At 55.7% G+C, this 19,544-nt stretch overlaps 1 protein-coding gene and 1 long non-coding RNA gene across 2 annotated transcripts; one reads left to right on the top strand and one right to left on the bottom strand.

Moving 5' to 3' along the window:
- Positions 1-5,263: 5,263 nt before the first annotated feature.
- On the bottom strand, positions 5,264-10,849 carry LOC131482985 (uncharacterized). The gene is made up of 3 exons (XR_009247461.1): positions 10,744-10,849; positions 10,171-10,318; positions 5,264-5,378 (listed from the first exon to the last, which is right to left on the bottom strand). It is a non-coding gene; the product is annotated as an uncharacterized LOC131482985 (long non-coding RNA).
- A 720-nt stretch (positions 10,850-11,569) lies between these two features.
- On the top strand, positions 11,570-17,029 carry SNAI1 (snail family transcriptional repressor 1). The gene is made up of 3 exons (XM_004585895.2): positions 11,570-11,754; positions 12,252-12,770; positions 16,152-17,029. Exons 1-3 carry the CDS (start codon positions 11,673-11,675, stop codon positions 16,334-16,336), a joined length of 786 nt encoding a protein of 261 aa, XP_004585952.1. The 5' UTR covers positions 11,570-11,672; the 3' UTR covers positions 16,337-17,029.
- The last annotated feature ends 2,515 nt before the right edge of the window (positions 17,030-19,544 follow it).

Genomic DNA, 19,544 nt, shown 5'->3' with positions numbered 1-19,544 from the left:
ATGTTTATGTACTGTAACTCGGACCTCAGCACAATAAATGCTCTGAATGCTTGCTTGCTTGAACAGTCTTCTCCCACAGAAGTTAAGCTCCTCAGGGCAGGGAGTATGTCTGTCTGGTGCATTGCTGCTCTCATGCTTGACCCAGAGTAGGGCTGAAATCAAGGCCTTTCCAATTAGTGACTTCCTTTCCACATTTGTCTGGTGCAGCTTTGCGGAGAGCCTGCAGGGGGCAGTGTCTCCCAGGGTCCAATGTCGGGTGGCTTGCAAGGGGTGAGGGGAAGCAAGGTGAGGTGGCCAGGGGAGTCCCTGCCCGGCCCAGGTCCTCCACGTCAGCCCTAGATTCTGTCCTGCCACTCTTCCTGTGTTGCTGTCTCCTGGACTCCACCCCCCCGAACTCTGCAGGCACCACGACCATGACAACTCCTCTTTTCTCTGACCCCCGAAAGGTGATCGAAACCAGACGCTTAAGTCACGCAGGAAGTTGGGCTCCTGTAATCCTTCCAGCAAGCCTTGCAGGAGGGCCCTGATAACATCTTCGGAGGCCAGAGGGGCTGAGTAATGCACCGAAGCCAGGAAGAGCAGGATTTGGTGTTCCAGTGCAGATGTGTGCCCGGCAGTTGCTTGGCGTGTCCTCTTCCCAGCACCTCTGCTCACTGGCTCTGTGGCCTTGGACAAGCAAGTCCAATCTATGTGTCTGGTGTCCTCACCTGTCAATGGAACTAACAGAAGTGTCCCCCTCAGGGGTGGGCGCCGTGCAACAGGCAAAGCCACCGCCTGGGACACCTGCTTTGTTTTCCACCCAGCTTCCTCTGTCTCTCCTCTTGTCGCTTCACTTTTCAAAATAATACACCTTTACAAAGCAAGTCACAGTGTATTCCTCATGAAGTTGTGGGTGGCTAATGAAACAAGCCAAGTGCAGCGTCAGTGCAGGCCTGGCAGGAACAAGTGAGAGGGACAGTTCTTCCATGCACTGGTTCACTCCTCGAATGACCAGTGCTGGGCTACCCTGAAGGGCCCTTTTCACACATGTGGGAGACCTGGATGAAGCTCCTGACTCCTCCACGTCCTGTCCAACTCCTTGCCTGTGCCTGAGAAAGCAGCAGAGGATGGCCCAAAGCCTTGGGACCCAGCACTCGTGTGGGAAACCAGGAAGAAGTTCTTGCCCCCCAGCTCCAAATCAGTCCAGTTCTGACCATTGCGGCCATTTGGGAGTAAACTAGAAGGTGGAAGATCTGTGTGTCTCCTCTGTAGCTCTGACTTTCAAGTAAAAATATGTATGGGGTTGGGCCCGGCGGCGTGGCCTAGCTGCTAAAGTCCTCGCCTTGAAAGCCCCGGGATCCCATATGGGTGCCGGTTCTAATCCCAGCAGCTCCACTTCCCTTCCAGCTCCCTGCTTGTGGCCTGGGAAGGCAGTTGAGGACGGCCCAATGCATTGGGACCCTGCACCCACGTGGGAGACCCAGAAGAGGTTACAGGTTCCCGGCATCGGATCGGCGCACACCGGCCGTTGCGGCCACTTGGGAAGTGAATCATCGGACGGAAGATCTTCCTATCTGTCTCTCTTCCTCTCTGTATATCTGACTTTGCAATAAAAATTTTTTATAAATTGTATTGATTTGGGCCTGATGCAGTAGCCTAGTGGCTAAAGTCCTTGCCTTGCACATGCTGGGATCCCATATGGGTGCCCATTCTAATCCCATCAGTCCCGCTTCCCATCCAGCTCCCGGCTTGTGGCCTGGGACAGCAGTTGAGGACGGCCCAAAGCCTTGGGACCCTGCACCCATGTGGGAGATCTGAAAGCTCCTGGTTCCTGGCTTCAGATTGGCTCAGTTCCAGCTGTTGCGGTCACTTGGGAGTGAATTATCAGATGGAAGATCTTCTCTGTCTCTCCTCTCTGTGTATCTGATTTTCCAATTAAAAATAAATAAATCTTTAAAAATAAATAAATCTTTTTTAAAAGTTTTGATTTCTTTAATATACAGCCAAAAGGCAGATAAAGCCCTCAGCTGCCCAAGCCAAATCCTGAAGCCTGGAACCCCACAGGCCTCCCAGGTGGGTAACAGGGACCCATCAACTGAGCCTTCATCTGCTGCTTCCCAGGATGTACATGAGCAGGAAGCTAGAACTGGGAGAGAAAACCCAAATACAGACCCAGGCCCACTGACACTGGCTTCCTGGCCATTGGCTGACCCGCTATGTCCAGCCCTTGTAGCTATTTGGGAAATAAATCAATAGAAGAATCTCTGTGACTCTTCTTCCTCTCTTACTACTCCTTTCAAATAAATAAAATAAATCTCTTTCCAGAAATAAACCAACAAATAAATAAGGCTAAGGGAAACAGACAAGACATAAGCCAAGAGTGTGGGGAGATACAGTCACCTTAGATTCACCTGAGAGACAGAGAGATACAAGACAGAGATCTGCATGGATCCAGAGGGATCCGGTCCGAGGCGTGGGGTCCCCAGCAGGCCCCTGGAATCCAGGCAGAAGAGTGACTAAGGAGCCTTTGGGGACACACCCTGCAGATAGGATTGTGGAGGAGGCCACGGGATTTTCCTGGCACCATTGTTCCAGGAAAGTGGAAGATGGGAAGCAGCCTGACAGCCTATCAGTAGGGGCTGGTTAGGGATTGAGCTGATACGGGTGGTGGGGCTGGGGGGGGGGGCGGGGTCTCAGCAGGAGGTCCAGTTAAATTTGAATTTCCGATAAAGTACAAGCACATCCCACGGCAGTTTGATGCTGAAAGCATCTTTGCTGTTTAACTTGAGATTCAAATTTTTAATTACTTATCAGTATTTTATCTGACGGCCTTATCTCCAAGATAACTGAGAGGAGTAAGGTGAAGTCGGACTAGGGTTCACAGAGGGTGTGTACCTGTGTGTGTGTGTGATGGGCACACACGCACACACGTGTGTATACGGAGGACAGCTCCTGACGTGGTGAGGGAGGAGAAAGGCCTTCTCTAGGGTCATTTGGTCAGCAGTGGGGCTTGGCTCCCTCACCAGACATTGAGCTGTGCCGGGGAGTTCCAGGTGTTAATGCACTGAGCATATAAACACAGCACAGTTTCCTAAACCTCATTTGAAGAACTCTGATTTAAGAAAAAAAAATGCCATCTAGGTGGGTATTGGTTGCCATTGGAACGTGTGCATTGCACATCACTGCTGAGCTTCGGGTCCTGTCTACTGCACTTCCAGCTTCCTGCTGAAGTACACCCTGGAGGCAGCATAGGGCTCAAGGCCTTGGACTCTGGCCACCTACTTGGGAGTTCCTGGCTTCTGACGCAGCCCTGCCCGTTGCAGGATTTGGGGAATGTACCAACAGACAGAAGATCTTGTCTCTTCCTCTTTGTATGTCACTCTGCTTTTCAAATAAAAACAAACACCTGTTTTTACTTATTTTTTTTTAAGATTTATTCATTTTATTACAGCCAGATATACACAGAGGAGGAGAGACAGAGAGGAAGATCTTCCATCCGATGTTTCACTCCCCAAGTGAGCCGCAATGGGCCGGTGCTGCGCCGATCCGAAGTCGGGAACCTGGAACCTCTTCCGGGTCTCCCACACGGGTACAGGGTCCCAATGCATTGGGCTGTCCTCAACTGCTTTCCCAAGCCACAAGCAGGGAGCTGGATGGGAAGTGAAGCTGCCGGGATTAGAACCGGGGCCCATATGGGATCCCGGGGCTTTCAAAGCGAGGACTTTAGCCGCTAGGCCACGCCGCCGGGCCCACCACCTGTTTTTTAAGAAGCTTCCAGGCTCAGGGCCTGGTGCAGTAGCCTAGTGGCTAAAGTCCTTGCCTTGCACGCACTGGGATCCCATATGGGTGTCCGTTCTAATCTTGCCTGCCCTGCTTCCCATCCAGCTCTGTGGCCTGAGAAAGCAGTTGAGGAGGGCCTAAAGCCTTGGGATGCTGCACCCACATGTGAGACCTGGAAGAGGCTCTGGGCTCCTGACTTCAGATTGGTGCAGCTCTAGCCATTGCAGCTGCTTGGGGAATGAATCATTGGACAGAAAATCTTCCTCTCTGTCTCTTCTCCTTTCTGTATCTGATTTTCCAATGAAAATTTAAAAATAAATCTTCTAAAAAATAATAAAATAAAAAGACGTTGCCAGGCTCATGAACTGCAGGGTGCCTGGACCTCTCCCAGGGTCTGGCCTCTTGCCTCCCAGAACACATTCACTCATCTGTCTCTGCCAGCAGACGCCATGGCCTGGAATGCCCTCTCCCCCCTTCTCACCTGCCCTGCCATGACTTCAGCCCAGCGTCACCTGGGACCCTCAGGGCCTGGCCATCTGAACCACGCTACCTCTTTGTCCATCTCATTTGTGAGCTCCCTGAGCACAGGGACCTTGTCTTGATGTCCTAGCCCACTTGGCCAGGACACTCCTCTTGTTCATTGTAACCTTGGAAGCATTAGTATGTTAAGCCTAAGCCTCCGTTTTCCCATCTGTAGAATGGGACTGACTGTCCTACTGACTGTGGGGGCCACAGGGGCCAATGTGTTGGAGACGGGAAAGGGACACCAGCATCTCATCTTGGAGGTGATGCTTAAACTTTAGGGCAGTGCTGGAAGGGTCAGGGAAAGGTGTTCCAGGCAGAGGGGCCAGCAGGGACAAGGCCACACAATGGGCCTGGCCCGTGTAGACAGGGAGTAGACCAGTAAAGCAGGGTGTGGGGCATTTGGACAGCTGCCAGCAGAGTTTGGCTGTTGAGAAAGAAACAAGGAGCTAACTTTGACCGAAGAAAACACTGGCTCTCTCGTGTGTCCTTCCTTGTACTTGTACCTCAGCAATGCAAAAGGGGTGAGAGAGGTAAGAGCAGAGAAGGGCAGAGCCAGCCTCTTGCCAGCAAATGCTAACAGGGCTCCGGCAATGCAGGCTGAGTGCTGGGGCTGCCCAGGCCGAGACAGGGCACAAGATGAGCCAGGAGCAGATGGCTGTGGGAACATGGATTCCTTGTGCTGCCAACTGGGGAAGGTGCACTCCACGGGAGCCCAGCAAAGCAGCCTCTCTCCAGCCTAGAGCCACAGAGGTGGGGCCCTCCCAGGCATGACGCTGGGCCTTGGCAGGTGCATGGGGCAGGTGCACGGGGCAGGTGCACAGACCTGGCTTCGCGCCCTGCTCGACCCACCCCTGTTCCCCATCAACTTCCTTTTTCCAAGGGCACCAGATCACTTTTCCACATTTGCCCAGGACTGTTCCCACAGCCTGCCTCCTTCACACATCTCAGGCCAGCAGGTTCCCCCAAATTACTGTTTCACTGGACACAGAAAGAAAAGCAAATCTCAGAGGCCATCTCTATGTGCCTCATTTATGTGGTTGCGTTTCTTTCTCAGGCACAAGCATTTCACTGGGAATGGCAACACACACAAGCATCTGCAAGAGTGTATCTGGTCCTGTCACAGAGGGTCTTTGTGACCCAGCAGTGTCCTCCCTCCTCACCCTGTGTGGCTCCCCTGCTCGGATACAACCAGACTCTGCCTCAGCTGCCCCAGGAGCTGTGATCTTACTGATTTATTGTTGTTCACTTGATACATCTCACTTAGCAACAGATCAGCTCATTCCCTGTTTCAGCTGCCATTCACCAAGCACCAGCTATACACCAGGCCCTGCTCTAGGTGCATAGGACAGGTGGCTCCCGCTGAGTGGGACCATCAGTAGTATAGAGTGCTCATTTGGGTTTTGCAGACATGAACAGCAAGGATATTATGTGAGTGGTTAGCGAACAGAGAAAGTAAACTCAAAAGACAATGCTTTTGGCACACAACCTGCCTTACAATGGAGATACAGTAAAGAGAGGCATTGTTCCTCGTTGAAGGTTAGCATTAATGGGGTTAATCAGGTTATTTTCTTTTTAAGATTTATTGGGCCCGGCGGCGTGGCCTAGCGGCTAAAGTCCTCGCCTTGAAAGCCCCGGGATCCCATATGGGTGCCGGTTCTAATCCCGGCAGCTCCACTTCCCATCCAGCTCCCTGCTTGTGGCCTGGGAAAGCAGTTGAGGACGACCCAATGCATTGGGACACTGCACCCGCGTGGGAGACCCGGAAAGAGGTTCCTGGTTCCTGGCATCGGATTGGCGTGCACCGGCCCGTTGCAGCTCACTTGGGGAGTGAATCATCGGATGGAAGATCTTCCTCTCTGTCTCTCCTCTCTGTATATCTGGCTGTAATAAAATGAATAAATCTTAAAAAAAAAAAAAAAAGATTTATTTTCACTGGAAAGGTAGATTTACAGAGAGAGAGACAAAGATCTTCAGTCTGCTGATTCACTTCCCAAATGGCCACAATGGCTGCAGCTGAGCTGATCCGAAGCTGGGAGCCAGGAGCCAAGGGCCTCCTCCAGGTCTCCCATGCAGTGCAGGGTCCCAAAGACTTAGGCCATCTTCTGTTGCTATTTTAGGCCATAAGCAGGGAGTGGGAGCAGAAACGGAACAGCTGACACCAACCTGGTAGGGGGCATGAAAGACAGATGGCAAGTTCCGAGGGGCCTGTGGTTTTCCCTAAATGAGATGGGAGCCAGGGAAGCATCAGACCACAAAGAGCTGCACAATTTATTTATTTTTTAAAGATTGATTTGAAAGGCAGAGTTACAGAATGAAAAGGAAAGGCAGAGAGAGAGAGAGAGAGAATTGACCATCCACTAGCTCATTCTTCGAATGGCCACAACAGCCAGGGCTGGTCCAGGCCACAGCCAGGAGCCAGGAACTCTTATCCAAATCTCCCATAAGCACTGGTTTCCTAGGCCAAAAGCAAGGAGCTGGATCAGCAGCGGAGCAGCTGAGACTCAAACCAGTAGTGAGGCGGGCAGTGGCTTAGTCCTCAGCACTGGTCCCTTCATGCGTTCAGGGCTGTAAAAGATGTCCTTGCCTGAATGCACTGTTACACATTGAGTCCTCCTACACCTGCGCTAGTAAAGGATGAGGCAAGATATCAGCAGGAGAGGGCATGCACTAGGCAAAGACCTGCCCTCTGCCCCTGTGGCAGCCACCAGCCCGCTGCTGAGGGACAGCCACTGCACAGCCCTTGCATCTCTCTCCAGAGATGGCTTCTGAGGCTGTGAGAAATGTCCGTACACTTCTTTCCTCCTCCGTCTTCACAAGTAGCACACTAAGCATGCCATTTTCACCAGCTCCTCAGTACTCACTGTAAAAAAAGTTATTTATTTGAAAGGCAGAGCCACAGAGAGGCCAGGTAGGGGAGAGTGAGACAAAGAGATCTTCTACCTGCTGGTTCTTCCCGCAAATGGCCTCAACAGCCGGGGCTGGGTCAGGCTGAAGCCAGGAACCCCATTCTGATCTCTCAAGGGCCTTGGGCCATCTTCCCCTGCCTTCCCAGGAACATCTGCAGGAAACTGGATCAGGAAGAACACGGCCACAGCACTAACCTGTAGACAGGGTTCCATGTTCATGGCGCCTCCAGTTTTCTCTTTGGCAGATGGGTAACATGACCTCACAGTACTGTAGCGGCTGCTCCCAGGATGCCACAGGGGCAGCCTTGAGGGTAAGCCTATTACACAAAGCCTGCCTCAGCCCTCGGCAGGTGCTCTGCAAAGGAGAGGGGAAAGGGCTGTGCATCTTATTTCAAGCCCCCAGCTCTGGGCCATGCCCAGCAGACTTGGACTCTGACCTAGAAAGTTCCCTTGAGGCCAAAGCATTCTGGGCAAGTGGACCGCTGGAGGCCTGTAGGGGAAGGCTGAATCACTGTTCTCTGGGGAGTGTGTGGGACTCTGTGAGCCAAGCGTTCTGTGTTTTAAATCAAGGCCCAGGGAGGAAGTGGAGCCCTCAAGCACTCCTAGAACTCTCCTTTCTGATTGGTGATCTCATTACCAGGGGGTCAGTTTAGCCTAATGGAGGCAGAGCATCCTCCTCATGGCCGCAGGAGACCTGAAGGAGCACTCCCAGCTCAGGACCCACAGAAAAAGCTCCACCCCTTCACCTGACATGCAAATCACAGCCAGGTGGGCCTACTCTCCCTTATCAGTTAGGAAAAGATAAAACAGGCTTCCACCACACCCTGGGGTGGCTGCATTGCGGGTGGGAGTGCAAGGTGGTTGAGCCTCTTGGCGGGTCAGCGTTTGAAGCAACACACCATTTGACCCCAGGTGCAAGGGGGTGTGTCAAAGGCATTCATTGACAGGCTTTGTGGTCAAAAGGAATGGTTGTCCTCCAAGGCCCTGTGTGAGGTCAGCTCTGAGACTAGGGCTACATCTTTACAAGGAAGGGATCCACGTTGCTAATGTGGGACTGAATGTTAGAGCCAGGTGTCCTGCCACTGAGTGTATTGCCCACACACGCATATGCACCTCCCTGTGTACATAAAGGTGGCCTCTGGAAGGTCGTGCAAGGCAACTGAAAGCCATCTCTGAGATGGAGGGAGATTCCTGTGCCTAAGGACTGTGAATGACCTTTTTTTTCTTTTGGTTGTTGCTTTTGCTTTAGTGAGGGAGTGAGGGACATACACCTGTTCACATTTCCCAGCCCTGGTGACACCAGGTGTTCCCCCAGTGCTTCCAAAGCCATCGTACCAGTTTCTGCGCCCCTACAAGGTTAGTGTGTGCCTGGGAGGCACTGTGGCCAGCAGAGGGCACCCCAGGACTACGCCAAGGGAAGGGAAGGGGCCTCCCAGGTGTGGGGGGCCACTTCTGGGAAGCTCCTGCCAGGTGGCCAGCACCTTCAGGCCGCCTAAGGCCACATCTTCACGACCCAGTGCACAACCCCAGAGCCACCTCATGGTCTCCACCGCCGGCTCCGCCAGGCAGGAAGGCAAGGGGTGGCCAGAAAGATTTCTGGGGTAACTGAATCAAATCCAAGTACGCAGAGAGGTCCCCTACACTTAGACTCTGCTGGACCCTTCCCAGGCACAGGTGGCCTACCTAGGGTAAGCAAATGGAAAGTTGCCCCTGTGGTCTTGGACACCAAGAGTCTGGGACTCCTTGACCCATCAAGGCAGCTCCAGGATGTGACCCCACAGGAAAAGTTATTTTAAAAGACTACACTTACAAAGAAGTAAAATTAAAAAAAAAAAAGACTGCACTTGGGGCCAGCATCATGACATAAGAGGTTAAGATTCCACCTGCCAGAATCCCAAATAGGCACTGGTTCCTGTCCACACTGCTTCACTTCTGCTTCAACACCATGCTTGTGGCCTGGGAAAGCAGTGGAGGATGGCCCAAATCCTTGGGCCCCTGCCCCCACGTGGGAGACCCAGAAGAAGCTCCTGGCTCCCGGCTTCAGACCAGCCCAGCTTCGCCAGCCATCTCTCGCTTTCCTTTCTTTGTAAATCTGCCTTTCAAATAAAAATAAATAAATCTTTTAAAAAAGAAGACTGCAGGGGGCCCTCAAGACAAAGAGGATGGTGCTGGCAGGTGGTAGAGCAGGTTAAACACAATCGCCATATGGAGCACCTGTCCCAGGCCATCCCTGGGTGGGATGGGGTCATACCTCAGCTACAATAACCAAGTACGGCTACCTTGAGGAGCTTACTTAGTTTTGTGGGGCACACATAGGTGTTAAATGAATCATTAATGCCAAATCTAGAATTCCCAGAATTCCGGGACTCTGCCCCTGTCCTTCTTTAGCTAAACAACATTTGGAATTTTACATTAAACATCTCCCCACTCTTCCCAGTTTTCCCAGGTCTGTATAGTCCTAAGAGGGTTTCGCTGGCCAGCCTGACCTTGTGCTAAATCTCATTCCCTAAAGGCACCTGTTTCCAACTGCACCTGCTTCTGACTTCTCTTGTTCAACCTCACGAGCTTTGAGCTGTAGTCCAATTGTGACGTTTGTAATGATGCACAGTGTCAGTAATAGTTTGCACCGTGACATATGAATCCACTATGCTGGTGACAAACATGTTGGCTGCTCCCGGGGACCAGGGGTGAATGTTCTCATGGGTGCTGCCCTGGGCCGCAGTCAGGAGTGTTGGCCTTTGATTAGATTCATTAGGGAGGAGATTTAGAACCACTCCCACTAGGGACCCAACCCAGAATAACTGATCAGGGTATGTGGGGCGGGGTGGTGGTGGGGAGGGCAAGGGGCAAGGTGACGGACCCAGCTTTGGGATTTTAGCGTTCCCCTAGCGACATCTGATGTTGGGTTAAGTCCCTGGGATGCAGCTGGCCAGCTGTGGGGAGAGGCAGGGGGTGAGCAGGTGGATGTGAGTTAACTCACCTGTTGGTAAACCGTGACAGCTCTTCCAAGGCGGCTGTGTCAGCCGACACGTCCTCATAATAGCGACCTCTGTGTCCCTCTGGTGGATGTGAACGGCCACAGCTCACCACGGTCTGAATTTGGCTCTCTTGTCACTAAGGAGGTGGAGCTGCTAGGGAGAAGGAAAAGATGCGCGGGGGTGAGGGAGAATTAGCAGAGGGAAAGGAGGGCTGGGACGGCAGGTGCCAAGGCCTTGAGGGGGTAAAGGTTGGGCTGTTACGGGACCAGAAGGAAGGCTCAGGACTGGGAGTTCCAGACAGGTCAGCGGGGCTGGGGCGGAGGGACGGAGCTTCGGCTCACGTCCACCTACCACGGTCCTCCGCAACTCCCGCCAGGCGCAATATACGGGGGGGTTCCTCAGGTGCACCTCGCCTGGCTGCAGGAGGGCCGGCCGCTTTGGTCTTTTCTGCTGGAGCCCGCCCACCTCGCCCGGGGGGCCTGGAGTGCGTGGGTGTGAGTGTTGGGGGTGAGGGGAACCCCCCTCAGCCCTGCCCGTCTCCCACGGTGCCCGCTCTTCAGCAGGTGCCTCCTCACCTGAAAACCCTTCCCGACTCCTCCGAGGCTCAGCTCCCGCCCCGGGAGCGGCTCTGGAGTGGCACTCGGGGTCTTCCTCTCCCCTTTGATGTTTGCTCACTTCCTTGGGAAGCCGCCCCAGACCCCCTGTCAAGCTGTGCCACCTCTCCCTCACCGCCCCCTTCAAAGCGCTCTTCCCCTTTGCATTGGAATCTTCTGTTTATCTCGTCTGCCTCCTCTGGCCGCCGCAGCGCCGGGAGCTACCCGCGGCTGGAGACCCCGCGCGGGCGGCTGAGGGGCCACGGCCCCGGCAAACCGCCGAGGGGGTGAAGGCAACGAACGCACGTCGCGAAAGGCCGCTGGCATTTGGGGGCGCCCGGCGTCACGCGAGGGATGTCCCCTGGCCTCGCTCCCACCGCCGCCCAGCCAGGTGTCCGGTCACCGCGCCCCTCGTGCCACCACGCTCTCCACTCGCCGGAGGAAGTTTCCGGCCTCCTCTGCGACCCCAAGCCCGGCAAAGTCAGGGACGAGCGGCGCCAGGGGGCGCCCGAAACGTGGCGGCCGCGGCCCCGGGGCGCTGAGCTGGCGGAGCGCCGCGCGTCCCGCCTCACGGGGGTTCCCGGCGCCCGGCGCTCCGCCCTCGGCAGCGCGCGAGGCCGCCAGCCCAGCTGCCTCAGCCCCGGCCCCCGCCCGAGCGCTCAGCGCCACGCGGCGCAGGCCCCGCCAGACCCCGGCGCACCTGCTTGGGGCGTGGCCTTCGGGCCGAGGGGAGTCTCCGATTGGCGGGGAGGTGACAAAGGGGCGTGGCCTCAGCGGTCCCGCCCCACCCGCCCGCCTGAGGATTTAAGGCGGCGGCGGCGGATTCCACTTAGAGCGCCGTGGTTGAGTCTTGAGACGGGCAGCTTTCCTGTGGCCGCCACGCGAACCTGCCGCCCGTTGCCTCGAGCACCATGCCGCGCTCTTTTCTCGTCAGGAAGCAGTCCGTGCCCCGCAGGAAGCCCAACTACAGCGAGCTGCAAGACTCTAGTTTGGGTGTGTGGTAGGGCGGGTCCCGGGAGGGGACTTGGGAGGAGAGAGGGGCGAAAAGGCTGTGCTGACGGGATGGAGGCGGCAGGGAGCGTGGACTTGGCGCCGAAGGGGCGTCCCAGGAGTTCGGTGGGGACATGAGGAGGAGGGGGCCCTGCGTCCCGGGTCTCAGCTGTGAGGAGAGAGGGCTGGGGAGGGGTCCCGGGCCGCGGAGGCACGGGAGGCAGCTCGTGCCCGGGCTCTGGTGTTCCGGAGTCCGGGGCTTTGAGGGGGCAGTAGCTGGGAAGAGGAAGGTGTCGCCGCCTGCCCTGGGGTGACTGGGGTCTTGGCCCAGGACGGAACCAAAGGAGCAGATCTGGGAAGGCCACACAGAGCTGGGGCTGGGTGACCGTCCAGGGGGCCGTTGTGCCAGGGCAGGGCTCTTTGTGCACAGGCCCCTGGTGTGTGTTGACCGACTGACTGACTGATGGATTGACCCCTTCCCTTTTCCTCTCTCCCTTCAGAGTTCACCTTTCAGCAGCCTTATGACCAGGCCCACCTGCTGGCCACCATCCCGCCTCCCGAGGTCCTCAAGCCCACGGCCTCGCTGCCCACACTCATCTGGGACTCCCTGCTGGTGCCCCCAGTGCCACGGGGGCCTGTGGTGGCCTGGGCCGCCCTGCAGGTGGCCGAGCTGACTGTGCTGTCCGATGAGGACAGTGGCCAGGGCTCACAGCCACCCAGCCCGCCCTCACCGGCGCCTTCCTCCTTCTCCTCGGCCTCACTCTCCTCCCTGGAGGCAGAGGTGTGTACCACCTGCCCGGCCTTGGGCCCACTGCCCAGGCCGCCGAGCCAGCTGTGCGAGACCAAGGAGCCCCAGGCCCGCAAGGCCTTCACCTGCAAGTATTGCGACAAGGAGTACCTCAGCCTAGGCGCCCTCAAAATGCACATCCGCAGCCACACGCTGCCCTGCGTGTGCGCCACCTGCGGCAAGGCCTTCTCCAGGCCCTGGCTGCTGCAGGGCCACGTACGGACCCACACAGGTGAGTGTACCCCACACCCCTGCCTCTCCCAGCTAGCCGGGGGACCACAGCATTCATGGTGGACCAGGCCAACTCCTCCCTGGGCCCCCCTGTGCAGCCAAATGGACAAGGGCCAGCGAGATGACACCTGGCTGTCAGGGCCAGGTGTGAAGGGAGCTGTCGGCTCCGCCCTGCCCTGCCCTGCCCTGCCCTGGGCAGACAGGATGTTGTCAGACCCCCCACCTGGCCCTGAGGCCCACCCCGGGGAATTGGAAGCTTCCGTTTCCTCACCTTGCAGGGTGTAAGCATCCACGAAGCACTGGCTGAGGTGCTTGAGATGCTTGGGACCAGGCCAAATTCTCACACACAAAAAAGGCAGTAACTGGCCTTCATTGGGCTTCTCTGCTGTGTCACCTTGGGCAGGCAGGTTCACTTCTCTGAGCCTCTGAGGGTGATGGTAGTACCTGGCACCAGGGCGGAGCGCTAATCACATCATGCCACATCCCTTCTCCCGTCCAAGTCCACCACACTGGCTGGGAGCGGGTAAGGAGGCAGCTGCATCGCAGGCGCTGGGAAAGGCGGCCACAGACTATGGTGGAGGCTCAGCCCTGGAGTCTGTTGAAGGAGAAGGTTCAAGGGTCATTACCATTGGCCTTTGGGTCAAGCTGGCCAGGTGGCTGACCTTGAAGTGGTGCAGGTCAGAGACGTGGCCTGGCATCCAGCAGGTCCTTTTGGCGTCACTGTCATGCCGTTGTAAAGCGACACAGTAGCCCTGGCTTAACCTGGAAGGTCGTGTGGCCCAGCGCCTCTCCTGGGTGCCTGCCTAGCTAACCAGGGCCTCTATGTCGGGCTTCGAGACCCTCTGGTACTCTCCTCCCGGCCCCCAGCTCCCATTATTTTAATGTAAAGGCACGGCTCAGCCCCAAACACACACACACACACACACACACAAAACCCGTTGAAATGCACTGTGGCTGTCCTCATTGACTCCCATTGTGCGCTTAATGGTGGGCCCAGTGGGTGGGGGCTGGGAGGGGAAGAGCAGGTGCACGGGCAGTGGTGCCCAGCACCTGTTCCAGGCTGCAGCTGCTGGCCCACGGCGGGGCTGGCCGCTTTAATCCGGGAGGTATCGCATGTCCAGTGCCCCCCTTGGCGGCCTTTGTCCCCGCCGCCCGGTGCCGATTTCACACTTGCCAGGAGCGTCATAAAGGCGTCTGGGGAGGCAGGGGATGGGGAGGGCAGGAGGACTGTGCGGCCCCTCTCTCCATCACATCTTCCTGCTCTGAGCAGGTTTATGTCCCGTCATACTGGTGTACTCGCCTGCTGGGAGGCAGTTCTCACAGCTTTGCTCGAGGCCTGAGGAAGTGGTGCTCTCCTTATCTTGGAGGTCACCAACCCCTCCAGGCCCTGCTGCTCAGTGGCAGAGCCAGCCCCCTGATGGTGCTCCCAGCCTTCTGCCCAGCTCCATGACAGCCTGTGCACCCCCTCCCACCCAGCTGCCCAGCACAGCCCTGGGCACCAGGAGGGGTCGGAGGGGTGTGGATTCCCGTCTCAGCTCTCCTGAGTTCCTGCCCTGGGAGTTAGTGGATTGTGGGAAGATAGCCTGGTGTATGCTACATGTCTGTTAATTTGGAGTTATTCTTTTGTTCCTTCAGGTACAGAATATATATTCCTAATTATTCATTGTAAACATTTATTGATTTACTTAGTAGAAAGCAGAATTAGGAAGGTAGAAACAAGAAATCTTCCAATTACTGGTTCACTACCCAGATGGCACCAACAGCCAGGGCTGAGCCAGGCCAGAGCCAGGAGCCTGTAACGCCATCCAGGTCTCCCGCATAGGTATAAGGTCTAAGAATGTGGGCCATCTGCCACTGCTTTCCCAGATGTACCAGTAAAGAACTGAATCAGAAGTTGAGCAGCTGGAACTTGCACTAGTTCCCATATGGGATGCTGGTATTGTGGATGGTGGCACAACACTGCGCCACAGTGCCAGCCCCAGAACATATATATACTGAAATACTCATTTTCATTTACTTGAAAGGCTGAGCAACAGGGACAGATCTTCCTTCTACTGGTTACCTGATCAAATGCCCATAAATAGTCAGTCAGGTCTGGGCCAGGCTGAGTCTCTCCCATGTGGGTGACAGGGTCCCATACCCTTGTCATCTGCTGCCTTGCAGGGTGCGGTAGCAGGGGCTTAGCTGGAGGTGGAGCAGCTAGGGCTCCAGGCAGCACTGATGGGATGAGGGCTTCCCAGGCTGCAGCTTAACCCACTGCATCTCAGCACCTGTGCCCACCTTGCACAGTGACATGGACAGTCGGGCCGCAGGAATAGCTCCTGATACGTGGGAACAGCTTAATAGATATTAGTTAAATATGTTAAAATGGACTTCTAAGTTGAAAAATGCTACACTCCACAAGAAAAACCAATGCACTTCCAGTGAGAGAGGAGAGACAGAGAAAAATCTATATCTCCTGGTTCATTTCCCAAATGGCCACAGTAGCCAGAGCTGAGCCAATCTGAAGCCAGGAGCCTCTTCCAGATCTCCCCCATGCATGCAGAGCCCCAAGGCTTTGAGCCATCTTCTGCTGCTTTTACAGGCCATTAGCAGGGAGCTGGATGGGAAGTGGAGCAGCTGGGACGCAACCAGCACCCATATGGGATGCTGGTACTTGCAGGTGAAGGATTAGCTAATTGAGCCATCATGCCAGCCCCCATCAGGGTCCCTTTTAAGACTGACTTATTTTGCAAGCACTTATTGAGCACTTACTGTGTACTCAGTCCCACATACGCTTCCTAACCTGGCCTTGGCTAGGCAGATGATGTGTCAAAGCCACCAAATCCTGGGTTGAACCTTGGGGGTGTCCCAGGCCCTGGGCTAGGAATGGATTCAAGGGAGGCCCTCCCCTTACCTAGTCGGATTGGTGGATAGCCCTGGAGACTTGGGGTTATGATGTGGCAGGTGCTATGACCAGGGAAGCAGGCTGCTCAGGCTGGGTGGGCAGCAGGCACTAAGCTTTGTCTGTAGACAGAGGTATGACTGAGCAGTGTACACAGTGCAGGGTTACTGGGTGACCCTGAACCTGCTCCTTGACCTCAGGCCCTCAGTTTCCACCATCTGTAAGCTGAGGACTTGGGTCAGATGGCCATAGGATTAATCAGGATCCAGCAGTCGTTGGAGCGAGCAAATGTGTGGCCCTTTTCTGGGGTATCAGTCCCCGCTAGGCAGGTGGACTGATGAGAAAATGCAGGCTCCGAGAGGTCAACTTGCTCAAGGATGCACAGTGGGAAGTCCTGCTCAGTTCTAGGCTTAATTTGTCTAGGCTCACGGTTCTTTCTCAGGCTGTTTGGGAGGCTCACTCAACACCCCACCCTCTCCCTCTGCTCTCTGTCCGCAGGCGAGAAGCCCTTCTCCTGCTCTCACTGTAGCCGTGCCTTTGCCGACCGCTCCAACCTGCGCGCGCACCTGCAGACGCATTCAGACGTGAAGAAGTACCAGTGCGTGGTGTGTGCGCGGACCTTCTCCCGCATGTCCTTGCTCCACAAGCACCAGGAGTCAGGCTGCATGGCGGGCCCACGCTGACCCAGCTCCTCCTCCGCTCTCTCCCTGACCCAGGGCAGCCTCTGCAGGTTCCAGGAGGCTGGAGCCCGCCTCCGCTTACTGCCCAGGAGTTCCTTCACAGCAGCGGCTGCAGCGGCCCCCACAGGACTTTGTAAAGACAGATTTCTGCTTTCTAACACTCCGTTCTGGGCATCCCGGCGTGCTCCGCAAGAGGCCTTTCTGTAGCCCACCTTCAGTTGTGGGCTTGTGTAACTAGAGAGGTTTAGATACAGCTGCTGCGAGACTGCGACAGACTGACAGGAAGCTCTCACCCCACGCCCCAGCCCTCCCCGTCCCAGGCCACCCTCCACGAGGTGTGACTAACTATGCAGTAATCCGCCCCCAGGTGCAGCTCCAGGTCCCGCGGGGGTGGGCGCCTGACAGGAGGCCATGTCTAGACCCCAAGGTGCCCCTGGGCTTGGGCAGCTGTGTCAGCCTCCTGTTTGTCACTGCGGCACCTGTTTCACGGACAGTTTAACAGTGTCTCAGAAGAGACTGGGTGGTGGCCCTCGGCCTGACCCCTGTGTCTCCCGGAACTATTTTGGGGCCCAACAGGTGGGCCTACAAGAAAGATGTTTACATTTTAAAAGGTACACTGGTATTTATATTGCAAGCAACCTTTTGAATTACGTTTTGTACAGTTATGTGTACAGTTTATTGATATTCAATAAAGCAGTTAATTTATATATAACAAATAACAAAGCATCTGCCTGGTCTTACAGAAGAGAGGGTATTTGAAAAGGAAATGGGGCAGGAATTCCTAGAGCTTCGAGATTTCTGATGCAGCCGTTTAAATCTCGCCCTCAGAAGTATCACGTGGCATTGGCACCCTGGCTGTGAGCAGCAGGGACTTAGTGCCGGTGGTTGCCCCCTGCGCACAGCCCTGTCTGAGGTAGGTTTGTGGACACTTGGCTGGGTGAGCAAGGTCCTGGCACTCTAAACACTGCAGCTCTCAACATTTTTCAAAGAAAGATTTATTGCTAATCCTTCACCTGCTAACACAGACATCCCATATGGGTGCCAGTTTGTGTCTCAGCTGCTCTGCTGCCAATCTTGCTCCCTGCTCATAGCCCGGGAAAGCAGTGGAGGGTGGCCCAACGCCTTGGGTCCCCTGTGCTCACTGAGAGACCAGGAGAAAGCCAAGCGCTGCTTTCAGGTCTCAGCCATGAGTGGTAGGCACCGAGACACTTAGACCTGCTTGTGCTGTTTCAGTCTGTTAGCAGGGAGCTGGATCAGAAATGGAGCAGCTAGGACTGGAGCCAGAACCCCACGGGTGCTGGTGGCTCTGGTGGTGACTTCAGCTGTTGCTATACCGCGGCGCCGGTCCCTGATTGTAAGTTTTCTTTCTTTGAAGGACAAAGAGGCAGAGATTTTTCATCCAGTGGTTCACTCCGCAATTTCCCAGGCATCAGCCACGGTGGGCCAGGCTGAAGCCTGGAATTTAGAATTTAATTTAGGTCTTACTATATGGGCAACAGGAGCCCAACTATTGGAGTGATCACCAACAGCCTCCTGATGTATGGGCATTAGCAGCAGGAAATTGGCCTAGGAAGCAGTGGCAGGACATGAATCAGAAACTTAGATGTGGGTGTCCAGGCCCCATCCTAACCACTATACCAGACACCTGCCCCTGGTTCTTCCGCTCTTGCTTAAAACAAACAAAAACAACAACAAAGGGAAACAGGAACGCAAAATCTGGGTCTCCCATGCGGGTGGTAGGGACCCCGTTGCTGGAACCACCTGCTGCCTCCCAGACAGCCCAGTGTGGCTCTGGGTCATCCTAGCTGGTGTCTAAGCTGGCCCCTCACCCTTGCATGTTGAATCTAGCCAGGCCTGAAGTACGCCAAGCTGGCTCCCTGGGTCTTATCAACGAGACAGCCTACAGGCCTTGGCCCAGCTCTGCAGGTTCCAGGCTGGGCCTGGCTGCTCCTCCCACGCCAAGGGTTGAGGATGTCCTTCCTGTTGGAGGGCCCTGGGCCGCCCCAACGGCTTCCCTGGTGGGCAGGCCCACACCTCCGTCTGGCTGCTGGGTACCAAATGGCCTTTGATGCAAGGAAATTGGCTGACTGGAGCCAGGAGGGTGAGAAGCCAGGCCAAAGGGTAGGGGTCATTGAGCTTCCTGCTCTGAGGATGGGAAGAGGGGGGGACGGTCAGCTTGCAATTCACTCCCGATTGGTGGCAGCCAGGACGGAGCAGGCCGTGGTGACCTCACCTCTGGGGGCCTCCTGAGGCCCGGAGAAAATGAGTGTCTTTGCTGAGCACAAAAGGTGCTGAAGGTGCCAGTTTCCTGCGGGGAGCAGAGTAGAGGCCCCAGGAGCTTCAGGGTCCCGGAGTCAGGCTGGGGATGGGGGTGGAGCTGCTGTGTTCCAGCCAGAGATGATTCTTTCTTCTAAACAGGAAATGGTGACCCGCAGGCCGGGGAGCAGCTCTTAATGACTTGCAGCTTTCCTCTCAAAAGGGAAAAAAAAAATTCTCTGGAACAATCGCCAAATTGTGGCCAGCCTCCTTGAAGGGAAGTTAGGGAGCTGGGGTGGATGGGGGGCTGGGCACCGATTTGCTGAAGGCCTAGGCCCCCCTGGGTCACTCCATGCACCCACACTAGATGCTGACAGTGATGAAGTGATGGCCACCCCACCCCTGAGCCACAGCCGCCAGAAACAGCTGACGCCAAGGGCTTGCTGCGGTCACCAAGCCTCGAACCTGAGTCTACTTGGCTCCCGTGAACCCAGGAGACAGGTGGGCCTGCCTCCTGCCCTTGACTCTCAAGGTCCCTGGAGCCCCGCTGGAGTCCTCTCAGATCTCCAGTTTCTACTTTTCCTCTTGGGGACTGTAAAGAACCATCAACCATCCATGCGTCCACTCACTCCTTCCTTCCTCCTTCTGCGAACCTGGATGAGTCGTGTGTGTGCCAGATGCCGGACAGCTGTGAGTAAGCCAGACAGTCCCTGCATGCCTGAAACTCTGTTTTAGCAAAGGAGACAGAAAAACAAACAAGCAGGCTTCCTGCAGAGATGGAGCCCCACATAAAGACAGTGGGATGCTAGAGACAGCAGGGTGGGGCTCCCTGAGCCAGGGAAGCCCCGGAACCCCTAGCAGGCAGGGCCAGGAGCTAAAGGGGGACAGGCGGCAACTAGGACAAGTGGAGCCCCATGGGAGAGACAGACAACTGGTAGCAGGGGGAGGCCACCCT

This window comes from Ochotona princeps, chromosome 22, assembly GCF_030435755.1.
Source record: "Ochotona princeps isolate mOchPri1 chromosome 22, mOchPri1.hap1, whole genome shotgun sequence".
Classification (NCBI taxonomy): Eukaryota; Metazoa; Chordata; class Mammalia; order Lagomorpha; family Ochotonidae; genus Ochotona; species Ochotona princeps.
The sequence above is the reverse complement of the archived record's forward strand: the minus strand, read 5'-3'. Positions and strand labels throughout refer to the sequence as shown.

What these genes read in the sequence shown, in the direction of transcription:
- SNAI1 (XM_004585895.2), top strand. Translation starts at nt 11,673, where the DNA reads ATGCCGCGCTCTTTTCTCGTCAGGAAGCAGTCCGTGCCCCGCAGGAAG. An exon ending in GCTGCAAGACTCTAGTTTGG is followed by an intron (nt 11,755 to 12,251) that starts GTGTGTGGTAGG and finishes CTCTCCCTTCAG; the next exon opens with AGTTCACCTTTCAGCAGCCT. An exon ending in CCACGTACGGACCCACACAG is followed by an intron (nt 12,771 to 16,151) that starts GTGAGTGTACCC and finishes CTCTGTCCGCAG; the next exon opens with GCGAGAAGCCCTTCTCCTGC.